The sequence below is a fragment of the Vombatus ursinus genome, unplaced genomic scaffold, assembly GCF_900497805.2.
Source record: "Vombatus ursinus unplaced genomic scaffold, bare-nosed wombat genome assembly UNPS02011369.1, whole genome shotgun sequence".
NCBI classification, from domain to species: domain Eukaryota; kingdom Metazoa; phylum Chordata; class Mammalia; order Diprotodontia; family Vombatidae; genus Vombatus; species Vombatus ursinus.
The window spans coordinates 4,677,207-4,693,909 of NW_020951147.1; the positions used below are offsets into that span (position 1 = coordinate 4,677,207).

At 56.6% G+C, this 16,703-nt stretch overlaps 1 protein-coding gene across 1 annotated transcript in view; it reads right to left on the minus strand.

The window, feature by feature from the left end:
- Positions 1-16,703, minus strand: part of PACS1 (phosphofurin acidic cluster sorting protein 1) — a gene marked incomplete at its 5' end in the record, with an annotated part of 90,290 nt that overhangs the window by 12,125 nt on the left and 61,462 nt on the right. The window contains 8 exons of the mRNA XM_027856122.1: positions 4,319-4,412; positions 4,738-4,898; positions 5,838-5,897; positions 6,584-6,664; positions 6,746-6,837; positions 6,958-7,102; positions 7,327-7,452; positions 9,320-9,409. Coding sequence (XP_027711923.1) covers positions 4,319-4,412; positions 4,738-4,898; positions 5,838-5,897; positions 6,584-6,664; positions 6,746-6,837; positions 6,958-7,102; positions 7,327-7,452; positions 9,320-9,409 — 849 coding nt within the window. The remainder of the gene's footprint in view (positions 1-4,318; positions 4,413-4,737; positions 4,899-5,837; positions 5,898-6,583; positions 6,665-6,745; positions 6,838-6,957; positions 7,103-7,326; positions 7,453-9,319; positions 9,410-16,703) is intronic.

Below are 16,703 nucleotides of genomic sequence, written 5' to 3' on the forward strand. Positions count from 1 at the left end.
ACAAAAACAGTAACAGTAGCCAGCATCTACATGCAAGGCACCGGGCTAAGCACTTTACAATAACCGGCCCACTGGATGCTCATATCCTGTTATTATCCACATTTTACAGAAGAGGAAACTGAGGCAGATTGAGGTGTGGTGACTTGCCCAGGGCTACCCAGCTTCTTTGTATCTGAGGCTAGATTTGAACTCATGTCTTCCTGACTCCAGGCCCAGTTCTACCCAGGCCACTTTCCTGTCACTCAGTTACCATTTAGTTCAGGCCATCACAGGCAGCTGGGTGGCTCAGTGGATAGAACACTGGGCCTGGAGTCAGGAAGAGCTGAGTCCAAACCCAGCTGGGGCAGAATCACATCCCCTCCATTTGCCTCAGTTTCCTCAACTGTAAAATGGGGATAACAACAGCGTCTTCCTCACAAGGCTGGTGCGAGGACCAGAAGAGACAGCATTTGCAAAGTGCTTAGCCCAGTGTCGGGGCTTCATAAACGCTCCCCTCCATCCCTTCCCACCTGGACGGCTGTGATGGCCTCCAAATGGGTTTCCGTGCCTCCACTTCTGCCACAGTTATTTTCCTAAAGCACAGGCCTGGCCACATCACCCCTACTCAGAGAGCGCCCCTGCTCGGCACCGCATGTCTCCTCTGCCCGGAAGCTCCTTCCAGACGCGGCCCCAGCCCTCCCTCGTGCCGAAGGGCCACCCCGGCCCCTGTAGCCCCTTCCTCCCAAAGCCTGCCTTGTAGAGAACCACAGAAGCGTGTCCATCTCCCCATCAGGACGTTCCCTTTCATCACTGCGTCCTCAGCAGCACGCCCAAGGCCTGGCACACTGCAGAAGCTTAACTATGCAGGTGGGCTGGTTTCCTATCTTAAAAACAGCTCCGCCTTCCTTCTTGCTAACCAAAGGGAGCCGTAGAGGGAATGCAGGGCCTGCAGTCTGGGCCCTCAGGGCCACTCCCGCTGGGTGGGAGCTTCCAGACGGCTCTCCTCCTGCCCTGGGACTAGAGCCTCACATCTGGACATTCTGTCCCTTGATCCAGAGGCACTGCCTTTAAGTGTTCAGGCATTTCTTATAAACAAAAACAAGTGGGCCCCAGCCTCTGGGACCAAGAAATCACAGCAGAGACCCACAGGGCGCGCTGGCTCTTCCCTCCCCCCGCTCTGGCCTCACACGGTCCACCCTCTCCTGTGTATTGGGGAAAGCTCCTGTTGTTTTCCTAAGCCCTGACATCATTGCATAACCTCCCCAAAACGACAAGAGGGGAGAAGGCGGCGGGGGGGGGGGGGGGGGGGGGGGGGGGGGGGAGATAGGCAAGCCCGCATACGAGGGTCACCCAAGCAGCAGCAGGGGACTCTGCTAGGCCAGGTCTGGTCACTCAGGCCCCCTGCGCTTGGGGAGGGTTTGGATGAGACATCTCCAGTAAGGAGTGCTTGTGTGTTTGCCTATTCCGTCAAGACTGGCTGATAACGAAGTCTACGAGAGCATGCTCAGAGCTGTCGTGAATCTGGGCTTCCCACAATGCTGGACCCAAACTCCACCAGTGAGAGAAGAGCTGAACGTCTCTGGAAGCAGCCCCGCTGTGCCCATGGCAGCAGCCTCTGGGTAGGGCCTGGAAGGCCCCGGGGGAGCCGGCTGCCGCCCCTGGCGTCCTCGGCGGGGCTCTCCCAGCTCTGTCACGCTCCATGTCTAATAAAACATAAAGAGGGCCCTCTGGGCCTCCAGCGGACGGGCATCAGAGGGGCTGTGCTGCAGTCCCCTAGGGAGCGCTCGCTTGGCCTCCCAGGAAAGGTACCGAGCCTGGGGGGTAGCTGATTCAGAGGCCAAACTGGAGGAACTGGAGGGGAGGAAGAGTGTGTCCAGTTAGTTTTTAAAAACTAAGTAACATTCTGTGAAAAATCGCATTTTGGAGCAGGCACCGTCAGCTGTGAGACATGTCCTGCTGCCTTCACCAGAAACGTTGTGCCAGAAGCCTTCAGATCAGCAGGTCGCCCCAAGTCAGGAGCTGCCACATTACACGGCTGCTACGGGCTGACTTCTTGGGAAAACTGGCCACTGGGATGGCTGTGCATCAACAACAATTGGGGGCCAGAGGCCGGAGGAAGGACCAGAAACGAGTAGAAAGGCCTGAAGCCAACAGGGACAAGGCAGAGCCCGCCTGGGCATCGTCCAGTCGCTGAGGTCCTCGTGCCCTCCGTTTTAAAGACTTCAAAGCCCAAGTCTTCCTGGTATCATAAGAAGGATCCCAAAGCACTCCACCCCACCAGACATGGGTGAGTCTCAGTGAACCACGAGTGAAAGGCTGACTGTGGTCAAGGGCCCCACTTTCTTCGGACAGTCTCACTCACGTAATAGGAACCAGGACTGGAAGGTCTCACTAAAAATAAAACAGCAGCTTCCCGGGGCAGCTGGGTGGCGCAATGGATTGAGCACCGGCCCTGGATTCATGAAGACCTGATTTCAAATCTGACCTCAGACACTTGACACTCACTAGCTGTGTGACCCTGGGCAAGTCACTTCACTTCACCCCACTGCCTCAGGGGGAAAAAAAAGGCAGCTTGCTTTCTCCAAACCTGGCGAGACGTCGAACTCTGTCATGAAGCTGCCAACATTTTCAAGGGCCTAAAAAACGGCTAAAAGAGCCACTCATTTTGTCATCTGGCTTCTCCAGGGGCCCCCTCCTCTTGTCCCATTCTTTCAAGGGCCTGCCATTTCGCTGTGTGACCCTTGACCAAAGGGGACTCAGAGCTGCTCTGGCCAAACCCCCCCCCCCACCCCCAGCTTCCCCTGTGGCCCCTTGAGCTCAGCTGGTCCTTGGAGAACAGAGGTCCACCAGCCAGGACGTGAGGCCCAAGCAGCTTTGGTAGCACAGCCTTTACAAACAGCAAGGTGAGGCTGGGGGCTCAGCCTACCTGATGCCCACTGCACAGCCTGCCAGGGCTCTAGGTGTCACCTTTTCTGCATGTATGTGTGCACACATGTGTATGCATACAGGTGCACACGTGTGCACACACAGGCATTAAGATGGGGTCTGCAGCCGGCTGTCAATGGGCCTAGCTGCTTGGATGATGGCCCTTCAAACATCAAGGCATACTCCACCAGTGCAGATAGCTGTCCTCTGCCCCATCTCTGACCACAGACCTAGGGCTCCATCCTTGCGGTCTGAGGCATCGACACGCCTACCCAGCCAGGGGACCTCCCAGAGGCCGGCCGAAAACGGTCTGTTTGGGCACCACTCCTCCCTCAGTACAGTATGGCGGCCCCTGCAGACCCCAACCCACACACCAGCCACCAGAGCTTAGACTGGGGTAGGGGACATGGGGTGGGGCAGCTCCACCTGGTGGTCACTGGGGGGAATGCAACTAAGGGCAGCCGTCATGCCTTCTGAACAAAGTCGTTTTTCATTCCCGCTTGATCAACAATCTGAACTGCATTGGACCTTTGGCTGTGGTGTGGAGTGGTGAGACTTCCGGGGATGAAAAGAAAGGAGGCTTGACTGTGGCTGTAAGCCATCAACCCAGCCGAGAGAGAACCAAAAAGCTCCTGCCGAGGAGGGGTCAAGGCAGCGCCCGGAGGGCCTGGGGCCACTCCTGAGGCCCTCTGGACAGCAGGGCCCTGGCTTTTCCCTGGGTGATGCTCAGCACTTAGTAGAGTGCTCAGCACACGGGAAGGGTCCCAGTGTTTTCTCATTCATTCATTTGTTAATGATTCCCGAAAAGAAAAGGCTTCAATTCCCCCATACAGCCTACCAGAGGCGGACAGCAAAGTGGGAGCCACGGCGGATGCAGAGGGGACCTTCTGACCGTCTCGGCCAAATGCTGCCGCTGCGCGTCCCAACAGGCGGCAAACGCAGCCCCCCAGGAAAATCCTCCTCCATCTGGAGTGGTCTACGCACGCCCTTTGGGTTTGACGCAGCAGCTGGCACACACAAAGTGCTGGATAAACGCATACATCCCAACTTCAGGCAGACCACTCCTCTGCCTGGCCAGAACCCTGGCCTCTAGCTGCTTCCTCTCAGCTTTTGCCCCTGTAGGACAGGCTTCCTGCCCCCCCCCCCGCCCCCTCGGCCTTCCCTCCCCTGCCCTCCTGCGCACTCGGTGCTCTGCCCCCTCCCACTCCTGCACACTTGGCGCTCTCTCCCTGCCCTCCTGCACACTCAGCACAGGGCCTGCGCCACAGAATCGGGACCCTAGGAAGTGCTGGCTAAATCTCAAATGCAGCAAGCTCACTCTGACAGAAGGAAGAGAGGCTCCCGAGAACTGTCCCAGAGCGTGACCACACCGGGCACCTGGCTGCCCGCCCTCCCTGCATGCCAGTCTGCTTACCGGGCTGGTGGCATCCTTTCCCAGGCTCCCTTTACTGTTGAGGCTGCCAATCTCCGTCTGGGAACTGGACTGAGACATTCCCTCAAAGAAGGGCCTGCAAGGAAGAAGGAGAGGCAGCATCACTGACGGGGACATCTGCCTGCAGAGAACAATGCGGCCAGGCCCCACGGGAGGAGCGGGTGAGGGGCCCAGGCCCAGCTCTTCAGGTGTCACACTGTGATGCCACCAGCCATGGCTGTGAGAAGGAATGGAAGGTAATGGAAAGGCGAGCAAGGGCAGGCTTATCCAGGGCCTTCAGCAAGGACAGGCACCCATCCTCGGTCCTACGGGGTGTAGCAGTCTATTCCCAGGACGTCGGACCTCCGGCGAGTCCCTGGGGCCTTGGGGGAAGGGGCAGGGGCAGGGGCCCGCGGACCCACTTGAGCTTGGGCTTCGGGGTGCTCAGGACGCTCTCCGTTTCCTCCATCTCGGGCCCACTGTCACTGGGGTTGTACATCTCCAGGCTGTCATACAGCTCATCCAGGTCTTCTTCTACTTCCCGAATCTGCTCCCGCGATACGTGCTCCAGCCCAAAGCCCACCTGTGGGCAAAGGCACCAGGAGTCAAGGCCTCCACCTGCTTCAGTGAGGGGAGGTGCCCAACAGGCCTGCTGAAGGGCAGAGGAGGGCGCAAGGCAGATTGGGCTCCCTGCCACTTAGGGCCCTGGGTGACCTTACTAAGCTGCTTCACCTCTGGGCCTCAGTGTCCACACCTATAAAAAGGAGGGCGTCAGGCTACACGCCCTGGGCGGTCCCTTCCAGCTCGAGGTCTGCGAGCCTTGCTGGACAACGCTGCCCCATCCCCGAGAGGTCACCTAATCCAACCCTTTTCTTTTAGAGGAGGAAACTGAGGCAATTTCTTCCTTTGGGTACAAAACCCTGGGCATGAGAGCTAGTAATTAATCTCTGGGCAATCATCGGTGGCCCTTCCCGATTCTCTTCAGGGAAGCTCCCTAACCCCTCGGAGGACGGAGGGCATTGAAACATGCAGGTGTCCTTCCCAAGGGAGCCCCAGAGGCTTTCCAGAGGTCTCACTCCTGCAGCGGGTGAGCTCACCGGGCCACCTGCCCACTCCCCCGCTCCCGCCCAGGTCAGAAAGACTGCATTCTGGGGCAGCTGGACACATCACCTCACGGCCCCCCCCGGCACATCACGGGAAGTGAGCAGTGCAATGAGACCAGTCATCCGAACTCTGATTAACGTGGGCTGGAGAGGAGGGCCCTTCCTGCGGCGTGGCCACAAGAAAGGGGGCAGGGAGGCAGAAGCCCCAGTGATCCCATGGATCCTGCCCCTTCTCACCAGCCCTTGGCGGAGGAGGTGAGAGCCCTCGTTTATCTGTGACTCTCGGGTCTCCAGAGAGGATGGTCAGTAAAAACCTGAGTGACTTCTTCTGGCGTGACTGCAAATGCCCTCCCCACAACCCCCTGGGAATCAATCCTGTCCAGCCCTGGGAAGGGGTCAGGATAGGGGGGCCCGGGTACCTCGTCGGAGACTTTAAACCTCTTCAGCAGGGCCACGAACTTCTGCTTGATGTTGGGCTGCTGCAAGGACATTGAACAAGCATCATCAGACGGTGCCTGGGGTGTCTGTGCTAGGCCCTCACCTTCACCTCCCCCAAACAGGGGAGGGGCTAAGGAGAGCCTCCGGCCACTGGCCCACACAGGGGCTGCGCTGCGCTTCCCTACTCTCCCACCTCGAGGGCTGCCACCCCAGATGCCCGGAGCCACACCTAGGATCTCTGGGCAGACTCACTCTGGGCACTCCCCATCCCCAGCTGGGTGGGTGCGATGATTCCAAGACAAGACCACAGGGACCACCTGTAATGATCCACTTGGGAGGGGACAACGTCACAGTGTGGCTGCCCAGCTCCTAAGATCTGGTAGGAAAGTCCGGCACGGACGCTTAACATCTAGGCTTGCTCTGAATGTGCGTCGGGAAGGCTCAGAGCAAACATGAGGAGGCTGGCCGGCTCACAATGTCGGAGGGAGCTGAGGCCCAAAGATGCTCCTGGCACGCTGACCTCCGCAAGCCCTGAGAGCAAGGTCACCTCTGCCTCGGTGTCCTCAGCACCCAGCCCGGGCATTTCATAAAGGCTGACTGACTTACGGACCTGCTCTGAGTAACCGAGGAAAGGGGAGCTCGTGGAGGGCACGCCGAGGCCACAGCCTGATTTCTGAGAGGGACAGAGGGCCGTGGCCGGCATGGGGAGGACGCCTTCTCGGCTCACCCTTGTGATGGCAGAGGTTGAGGTCAGTTTCCTCCGGGTCTTCTTCACTTTCCGTAGATCCTCATCTTCGTAGAATAAGTCCTAACGGGAGAACAGCGTCACCTCCCCCGCCCCCTCCGCAGGCACCTCACGAGGGGGGGAAGGGCAGGAAGGGGAAGGTACCTGGCCGTGCAAAGGGTCATCGCTCCCCTCCTGCTCTGACGAGAAGCTCTCCTCCTCCTCTTCCGAGTAGTTGTCGATATCAGGAGAACGGTCTGGGGGCAAATGCTGCCGTGAGGCCAGAGCCAACACCCCGCGAGCCCGCAGGGGCAGCGTCGCTCCTCCGCTGGAAAGGCGGCGTTTGCGGGGAGGGGGCCCGTCGGCAAGCCTCTTACCAGACAGCTTGGACTTGATCCCTTCCTGGTCGATGGGCTGGCTCGACAGCGAGTAGATCTTGATTTCGGCCACAGGGACGGAGACATCCTTCACGTTGCTGTGCAGGCCGAGCACGAGGGCACCTTCGCTGGGATGCTGCATGACCTGGGGGAGGGGGAGCAGGGGCGTGGGCGCTCGGGAGCAGGTCACCGCTCCCCCGGCACGGTCACCACACACAGCCCACGGCCAGGTTCTGCCCCTGAGCACCTGCCCAGCATGGTGGAGACGGAATTACCATGTTAAGGTAACAGAGAACTGAACCCTGGGCTCAGAGCGCCGAGGGAGACTCAGGCAGAGGAGAATGAGCCGAGCCCGACGCCCGCACCCACCTCCGCCATGTTGATCAGCCCCACGGCCAGCGTCTTGTAGCCGAGGATCGTCCGGTTCTTGTAGCGCTTTCTCCTCTGCAGCATGATCTGAAGCTTGTTGGCATCACGCTTAAGGAAGTGAGGGTACTGCAAAGGGCAGAGGACCGCGAGGGTGAGTGAGCAGGCTGCAGGGGCACTGGGGAGTGGGTCACCCTGGCTGGGCTCCGCCTCGTGCCTCCATCCCGTGCAGCGGGGGTGGGGCAGGGAAGCTAGTGAGGACAAGCACCCGGAGGCCGTTCCATCCCTGCTGAGGAGGTGGCCTTGCAGAGGCTCCTGTCGTCCAGGCCCTGCTGGACCTGCCTCCGGGCCCCGAAGCCGCTCCCCGCTCCCGGCGGCCCAACTGAGTTCGTGGCTTCCGGGTTCCTAGCCTGGCTAAGGGGCTCCCAGTGAGGCTCCAAGGCTCGGGGGACTCCCTCTGGTCTCCAGGAAGAATGGAGAGATTCTCTGACAACGGAGGGAGGGCTTCAAAGTGAAAACAGAGAGGAAAAAGGCCTCCAGGGGATCAGAGGAGCTGGGAAGCTCCGCCGGAAGAGGAAGAGAAGAGCCTCGTGTCTGCTAAGAAAGAGAGTGACTGACCCTCAGGTACCCCAAGGCGGAAGGCCACCCCGTGGCAGACGGAGGGAGAAAAGAAGGATGGCGGCGGAGAATCCCTGCTGAGGAGGGGCAACGAGGCAGCTTTCTGTCAGAGGTTCCTGGACCACGGCCAGCGACAGGCTAAGAAGTCTGACCAACGCAATGGACGGTGACGCTCCCGGCCACCCGAGAGACGCGAGAGTCAGGCTACACAATGAGATCGGTCCTTTTTGGACCCGCCAACGTGGGAAGGTGTTTTGCTTGACTATGCACATTGGTTACAAGGTTTTGTTTTTTTTTTCTTCTCTCCCTCCTGAAAATGGCAGGCTGGGCGCCAAGGTGGGAGTAAGGGAAAAGAAATTTTTGTTTATTGAAAAAATTTTTCAAAAACGTATTTGCTGAGTGGGCTTTATGTTGAAAAGGAAAAGGGAGGGAGAGCGCTGCCTGTGCTGTGTCACATTAAGTCCCAAAGAGGGTAGTTAAAGTGGAGGAAGAGGAGTAGGGGTCGAGACACAGAATTCAAGGGAGAAGCCAGGAATACACCCCCTGCCTTTGAAGCAAATGTGACCTCCTAAGTTCCACTGAGACTTGGTGAGATGAGGCCGTGTCTAGAACATGACCCTACAAGCGTGTCCCTGATTCTAAAGAAACAGAACAGGTGAGATGTGGCGTGGCCGAGGCCTCAGAGTCTGGGGTGGGGGGCTGGCATCTTCCTGGGCAGACCTTTGGAAGCCAGAACGTCCACAAGCTGGAGCGTCCAGAGGACAGCAAGCAGAATGGCCCCGGGCCCCAAGCTCATGGCCGCCTTGAGCATGGGCAGGGCTGCCATGGGGAGAGGGCCCGGGTGTGGAACTCGCAAGGAGCCATGCCGAGGCTTGATGTCAGGAAAAACCTCCTAGAGACCAGTGCTATCCAGAGCTTGTGTGAGGCCTGGCCTAGAGGGGACCCCTGTTCAGTGACAAGCCAGACAAGCTTGTTCCAACTCTGAAATTCCGTGAAGGGATTTTAAAAGGGAGCTGGATGACAGCAGAAGGCCGAGCCTCTTCCCTACCAGCAGCCCCTGAACCGGTGTGGTGGCGCCTGTTGACATGCCAAACGTGCTAGGGCCGCCCCAATGAAGTGTCTAGGATGGAACAAACCCCCTTTTCGATACAAACGGTCTCTAGGGGACAGAAGACTGCCTTATGTGTATCCTGAGCACAGTAAACTGGAGCCCCGAGCCTTTGCATAGGGCTCTCTAGTCTGAAACCTGTTAAAAAATATTTGGATCACTGCATTTCAATAGAATCAACACGTTAAAAAGCTTATTCTGGGAAGGGGTCCCACAGCCTCCCCAGTCTGCCACCCAAGGTGGGATCCATGCCACAGGACAGGTCATCACCTGGAGGGAGAAGGTCAGCTGAAGCTCTGTCTCTGCCAGGCCGCTGGCCGGAAGGAGGATCTCATTGGACCGAAGGATCCTTTTCGAGCCCTGAAATGAAGTTGGAACTTGTTACGGTGGGTGTATGGAAACTTTGTACTAGAAGAATATTTAGCATGATGTCCCCAGGCCGGGCAGACAGCCTTCCCCACCACTATGAGACTCAGCGAGGGGACAGCTGGCCACAGGAAGCCCCGAGGGCCACACGGCCAGGCAGCTCATCTGGAGGCCATTTCTGCAACTCCTATCCAACAGCACTCTGAAGGGACATGTGGATTCCCCTTCCTGTTCTCCATATCCCAGTATCCCTTCACAGGAAGGAGGACTGCACTTGCAAGAGGTTTCCCTCCTGTGTGATTCCTGCTTCTGTCTCTAGCCTGTTCTGTGCAGCTCTGGCCAGCCAGAGGTCAGAGGCTGGCCCGGCCCAGCTGACACACTTCTTGTCTTTAAAAGTTTTACTTTATTCTTCCCATTCCAGAACTGGCTGCATCTAGGAAACACCACTTGCCGTAAAAGTCCCTGCTGGCATAATAAGCCTCAAAAACGTCTTTAGCAACAAAGAAGAAAAAAGAAGGGAAAAGAAGACCAGGGGCTGATGGAAACAGGACCGAGTCTGCAGTGGTCCAGGTCAAGGGCACCAAGGGTCAACCCAGTTCACTCTCCCTGCAGGGGGAGAGAGAGGGAGGAGACAGCAAGGTGGGACATGGGGCCCGCGCTCCTGGAAGGCTCAGATGCCCCGAGCCCATGGAGAAGCCACCAGCTGCCACTAATGAGCAGCTGGACCCTGCGTGAGGCAAAATCTCCAAGTCTCAATGTGCTCACACATACAACTAATTGAGCACCTCGGACTGTGTGCTGTTGTGAGGGTCCCAAAGTGCTTTGCAAGCTTAAGCTGCTATGTGTACAGGAGCGACAGTTGACTATTACTACACCGAAAAATAACTGCTACTTTCCCTGTATTTCATTCCTTGATCACAATTTAAATGTGTCCTATGCTGGGAAATTTCCCATCTCCCCAAATGCGTTTGAAAGGGGTTGGCAGACAGAAGAATAAACACGAAAGTACTTCCCCCGCCCCAGCAGGCTCTACCTCCTGACCCCCAAAATACAAAAAGAACCCGGCAGCACTCAGCTGAGGGTAGGGATGGAGCCTCCGCCAGACCTCCAGCGAGGGTGGCAGCCCCCTCCCTCCGTTCCCCCGCTGGCCGGGTCCCCTCCCCCCCCCCCCCCCGCAACGCTCCGTGCCCCTGACCAAGCCTCACGGGCCATCGCCCCAGGCCTTCCCTATCGTGGCTGCCCTGCTCCGGACATGCTCCAGAACTTTCTTAAACCCTAGAATAGAACAGAACAGAACGCCCCCAGCGGCAGAGTACACAGGAGCTGCCCCTTCCTCATTTCGAGGAATCATACACCTCTGAATGCAGCACGATGCTCTAGCCCGCAGAGTCTCTCTGGATCATGACTGGCCGTCCCTTTCGGCTCCTCCTCCAAGTCACTGAATCTCTACCGCCGATGCCATTCCAGGTGGAGGTCTGCAGGCAGCGGAGCAGGCACAGGATGAAACCTCACGCTCATGCTGACTGACGCAGGTTTGGACACCCAACACCTCCCCTGCACTGCCTCGACACGCTCCCCTTCCCTGGTAAGGGTAAAATCACAAAAGGCTTGAGGAGGAGGCCCCACCCCCATTCTAGGCTGCTCACAAAAACTGTTGCCTCTAAACGGGGAGGTCCCTCAGGGGAGCCACGGCACCCGGGACAGCGTGTCCAGGTACGTGACAGCGCCAGGGATGGTGAGAGTCTCGGCAGGATAACCTCGGCTCCTTCCACAAGCATCGACGGAAAGACGAGGGCCCAGCATTCTACGGGCACGACCCATTCTCGCTGCCCGTTACTGGGGAAGACGAGCGGTGTATGGACCGTCCTGAGGGCTGAAAGGTATGGGAGCCCAGGTGCCCATTCTACCCGGGCGGGCACAAGTGCCCCTGGCAGCCCTATGAGGCCTCAATCCAGCTGCCGTCCGGCATTCGGTCAAACACCCACCGAGCACCCCGGGAGACGCTGGGGCGACACAGATACCCCAGAGCCTGCGGCGCCCACGCACATCGGCCCACACGGGGTTTGGGGGCTGTCTGCGTGTCCTACCGCGAGGAGTCGGAGAGGCAGAGCAGTGACACGGCAGGTTTGAACAATTCCAGTTGGACTGATCTCTACTTAAACCTCCCAAACAGATCTGCAGAAGCTGCCGAGGCGCCAGAGGATCTGTCTGAACCACAGTTATTCCCAGGATTAATTTTCTCCACTTAATGAGCTGATGGCAGCTTCCCAGTATAAGAGGACACGGGACCCTGGAGACTGAGAAGTGCATTAGGAGGCTGCCTGACTCCATCGGTGGCTGTTCCAAGGGTTCCTGGGATCCCCTGGTGCTTGGGGAATCCCCCTTCTCTCCTCCAGACAGACACACGGCACGTGGACTCCCCGTCCTCCTTCTCGGCTACTCATCTGAAAGACGTCCTCTGCGGTGGCTGGAGATAGTCCACGGTCCCCTGTCTGTTAATTAGCTCTCTTAAGGAAGTGACTCTATGGTCTATGAAACTTTCAGATGCTAAATAAAAATGTACTGACTGACCAAGAAATGAACGGAAGCTGTGATGGGTGAACAGAACGGTCACGACGAGTTTGCTCAGCTTTTATTCTCCGCATTAATAACATGAGCGCTGAAGTTCCGAGCCCTCTATCCAGGACGGGTCAGCTCCTGTCCAGGTCTGCTGGCCTCTGAATCGGAGGGGGCCGCGGAGCTCAGCCAGCCCGGCCTGGGCCCGAATGCTGGTTACTGTCTCTGGTGTTCTCCCAGAGGGGAGCAGCCCCTTCTCACATTGGTACAAAGTCCTCCCCTCCACTCACCTCTCTCCGTTCCGCCCCGCAAGGCCAAGCATGGAGGGCCCCAGGCTTCCTTCAGAGACGATGCGCCCCAGCCCACCCTTCCCAACAACAGATCTGCCTTCCTTCATCCGTAGCTCTGCCTGGCCATGCTCACCACGCTGGGCCAGGAGGAAGTGAGGAGGGAGCCTTTCTCCTCACCTCCCTCTCCTGATCCTGGCAGCAGTAATCTACTGGTGGCATAGTAACTAGAGCGTTGGGCTTGGACTCAGTTCCTGAGCTCACATCCTTCCTCAGACACTTGGCTAGCTGTGTGACCCTGGGCAAGTCACTTCACCCTGTTTGCCTCAGTTTCCTCATCTGTAAAATGAGCTGGAGAAAGAAATGGCCAACCGCTCCAGTATCTTTGCCAAGAAAACCCCAGATGGGGTCACTAGGAGCTGGATGTGACTGAAACAACCCAATGACGGTAGGAAGTAGGAACCCCTTTGCTTCCCATTTTGTCTGCTACAAAAAGAGCTGCTGTCACTATTTCTGGACCAATAGGAGCGACAGCATATTCCCTCCCAGGAGGCCAAAGTACATTGGTACGCTGGGTTCCGGTGACTTTGTGACATGCGTAAGTGGTTTGGATTTCCCATCATTGTTGCTGCTGCTGCTGCTGAATCAGCACGGGATGAAGCTAGGAAATCCACTACAAACGAGCTCCGTGATCTAGGGTGCTTCAGCCCTCTGAGGTCACATCTGTAAAATGGGATACCACCTTCTCTGATTACCTGACACAGGTCATGCTGAATAAATGGGAGTGCTCAGAAGAGCAGTGTGGATAGAGAGGCGAAGGCAGCAGGGGGCCAACGAGTGAACTGGGCAAAGTGAAAGCCCTCTAAGAGGAAACGGCAGTGTGGGAGAGAACCCTGGACTGGAAGCCACCACCCGTGGGTTCGGTTCCCAAATGTGCCCTAAAATTTTCAGGGATCTCCACAGGCTGCCCTCTTGTGTACCAGGAGGATCCGGGAAGCCTCCCTGGGGCATTCTGAGGATGGACAAAGAAACATCTATAATCACTTTCAGCTACTCAAACAAAGAAAGCACCAGAAAATTCCGAGTATCACTATTATAACTGTTTAGGAAAATACCCAATTCTATATAATGATGTTAAACGTTTAATCGAGAAACAAATGAGATTATTTTCTTTGGCAAAAGCCCTCAAGTTTGGGAGTGGCAAGCGCAGCAGGGAGCTTCTGCAGAATGTACCAAGACCATCTGCACTGGAAAGCAGCAGCTTTTAGTGTCAGGGATGACCGCCGCAAACTGGAGCTCTGTCTGTGATCTAGAAAAAGAGGATGTGGCCAGGGAGAGGGGAGGAGAAAGACCAGAGTTCTTCCTTCCATGTCACTTTCCCACTTGTCCTGAAGGAAGTGGAAGGAAAAGACGTGTGGAGTCTGGAGGCATTCATTCCCCCGGGTGCCACAAGAAAGAAACCCCTTTCAGTCCTTCAGCCTGCCAAGTTAAGCTGCTAGGGCCAGGTGCCGATCACCACACATGGCGAGGACACGGCCTCTTTGCTGCGAACTCCCGTGAAATCCATCTCCAGAGACCTCGGGGAGCCTGGCATCGTTGCCTGAGGGCATCCCCATCATACTCCACACATGCCCCCCATGCAGGCGGCCAGACCCACTTCATTTTCCTCCCAAGAATTCCTCCTGGTGCAGTGGACAAGGGCACTGATCGAGGATTCAGGAAGCCTTCAGTCAGCCAGTCAGTTAACAAGCATTTACTGAGCGCTTACTCTGTGCCAGGCTGTGTGCTAAGAAGAGGAGAGACAAATACAAGCAAAAAGAACCCCCCCCCCCGCCCTCGAGGAGCTCGCACTCCAATGGAGAAAACCAGAGAGCACATAAAAACAGAGAAGTCCAGGACTACAGCCCAGTGCGGAGAGAAGCCACGGCACTGGATAGGCCCCGGGGCCTCAACACTCCCACGCGTAAAATGGGGAGGGGGCACTCATGGGCCCCCAAGGCCTGGTCCAGCTCTGAATCTCTCCTCCAGCGCTCTTCCGCCTCCCTGCCCTGTCTCTGTGGGGGCATCAAGCTGTGGCACCAGAACGCACGTGACCACTCCTGGCTGTCTGCCGGTGGCTCCTCAGTACCAGAGCAGGATTCACAGGAGACCTGGGTGCCCCGCTGACCAGGGTCTGGGGAGAGACCACACAGAGGTCAGAGAACCACAGGCTCAGGACGACTCAAGGGACTGTCCGACCAGTCCGATTCATGGCTGAAGAAGCAAACAGCTCCTCCCCGAAGACCTCCGATGGTGAGGAGCCCACTGCCGCTGGCAGAGCGACCTGTCCCACTTCCAGACGGCGCTGATTCCTCCAAGCATTTCCCGAAAGACAGACGACCCACGTCTCCCTCTCCACGGCCCTTGCTCTGGGCTGTTCCTCTGTGGCCAGTCACACCAAGAGTAATCTCAGCTTCCTTCTCTGGACCATCACCTCTATCCCACTCCCTAGGGCACTGGCCAGAGCTTTTTCTTCTCTAAAAACTCTCTCTCAGTCATCTCATCGTGGGGTCAAATATCTTGGTGCAGATGGTGCCCAAGGCTACACATTCAACCTGCCACGACCCAGCGTCTGCTGGACAGCGTCCCAACCCAGCCTCACCTCAAACTCAGCATGGCCAAAACAGAGTTCCTTGTTTTGTCCCCAGACCCTCTCCCTTCCTCTGGAGGGCAGCATCACCTTCTCCTCATCCTCAATCCCTCTCCCCTGCCAATTTCCAAGTCCTCTATTCTGGTTCCACAAACCCTCTCACTTTTTCTCCATCATTCACGCGGGTACCTCCCCCTACCCCATCACGGCAGCCTCCTGAACGGCTGCCTATCTTGAGGACCTCCCCTTTCTGAACTGTCTCTCAGAGCCGCTAAATCAAGCTTCTGATGGCACGAGGTCTGACCACGTTCGGGAAGTGCTGCCTCGGTCCCGGGGGCAGCTTCTCTCTCCATGTATCACACTGTTCACTCTATAATCTGCAATCCACTAAAATCATTACACTCTTACTTACGACGATTAGTGAGGAAACCCATTTATCTAAGCAGATAGCTAACATCAATCAGAGAAGTTCTACTAAACACATAAGAAGAATGAGCCTTTTCAGCTGGAGCTAGCCAGATCTCTCTCAGTCAAGGGAGAGTCTGACCTTGCCCAAGGGGACACTCCCTTGAGTCTCTGGGGAGGCGAGCTGGAGCCTGCGTGCCTTCCCTAAGAGGAGAGGGGCTTTCTGTCCTCCCCCGGAGTCTCTTTCAGAGGGCATGAAGAGCGTCTTCTTTCTGCAACATTGCCAGCTCTGCCCCGCCCTGGTCATGAGCCATTCTCTCCACCAACTCGAACGGCCATAGGCTGAGCTGGAAACCTGGGCACGTCCAGGAGGCACTTTGTAAGCACCAAAGTACAAAGTCAGGGCGAGTTATTCTCCAGGCCTCAGAGGGGGAGGCAGTAGCAAAGGCCAGATCAGACCAGGACGAGAGACCCCTCACCTTCTCCCCCAGGGGCCTTTTCCTCCAAAGGTTGACATCATCCTGGCCTTCATCCAGGGGGTCTGGGCAGCTGATAATTTCTTGTCTGGTTTTCATCCCTTTTTACTTTTTAAAAATTGAATTTTATTTTCAAACAAAGATCAGCCTTCTCTCTCCCCACCCCCCCACAACGAAAGCACAAGGAAAACAAATCCCCTGTCACAAGCATGCTTGGTCAAGTCAAACAGCGTTTGTCGCTGGCCACATCTAAATCCGCACTCGGAGTCCTCTGTCAGGGGGTGGTTCCTGAGTCCTCAGGAATTGTGGCTGTTCATGTGTTAATGGCAGCTAGGTGGTGAGGTAATTAGTGCTGGGCCTGGGGTCAGGAAGAACAGAATTCAAATTTGGCCTCAGACACGTACTAGCTGTGTGAACCTGGGCAAGTCACTTCACCCTGTCTGTCTCAGTTTCCTCATCTGTCAAATGAGCTGGAGAAGGAAATGGCAGACCACTCCAGTATCTCTGCAAAGAAAACCCCAAATGGGGATACTGAGAGTCAAACATGACTTAAACAAACCACTCCCCACCCCCCACCCTAGTCCTCCAGCCCACAAGGCCTGACAACCCACTGGGTCTAGCCATTCTGTGAGTTTGGAATGGACCCAAGTCTGCTACTGTTTAGTCCACAGCTGTCCCTCTTGTCCAGAAGAAGCATGAGAAGATACCTGATCAAATGCTGGGTTAAAATCTGGATAAAGCAGGCCCAAAGCACGCGCCTGATCTAGCCTCAGAACCCCATCCAAAAAGACACACGTTAAGCCCTGGTACAACCTGTTTTCTGATGCTCTTTTCTTATTTACATTGGCTAGTCATTCACTGATACGCTACAAGTGACACAATGAACATTCCTTTGTAAGAAAGAAAACCAGGTAAGCAAACCGATGGACAAAACC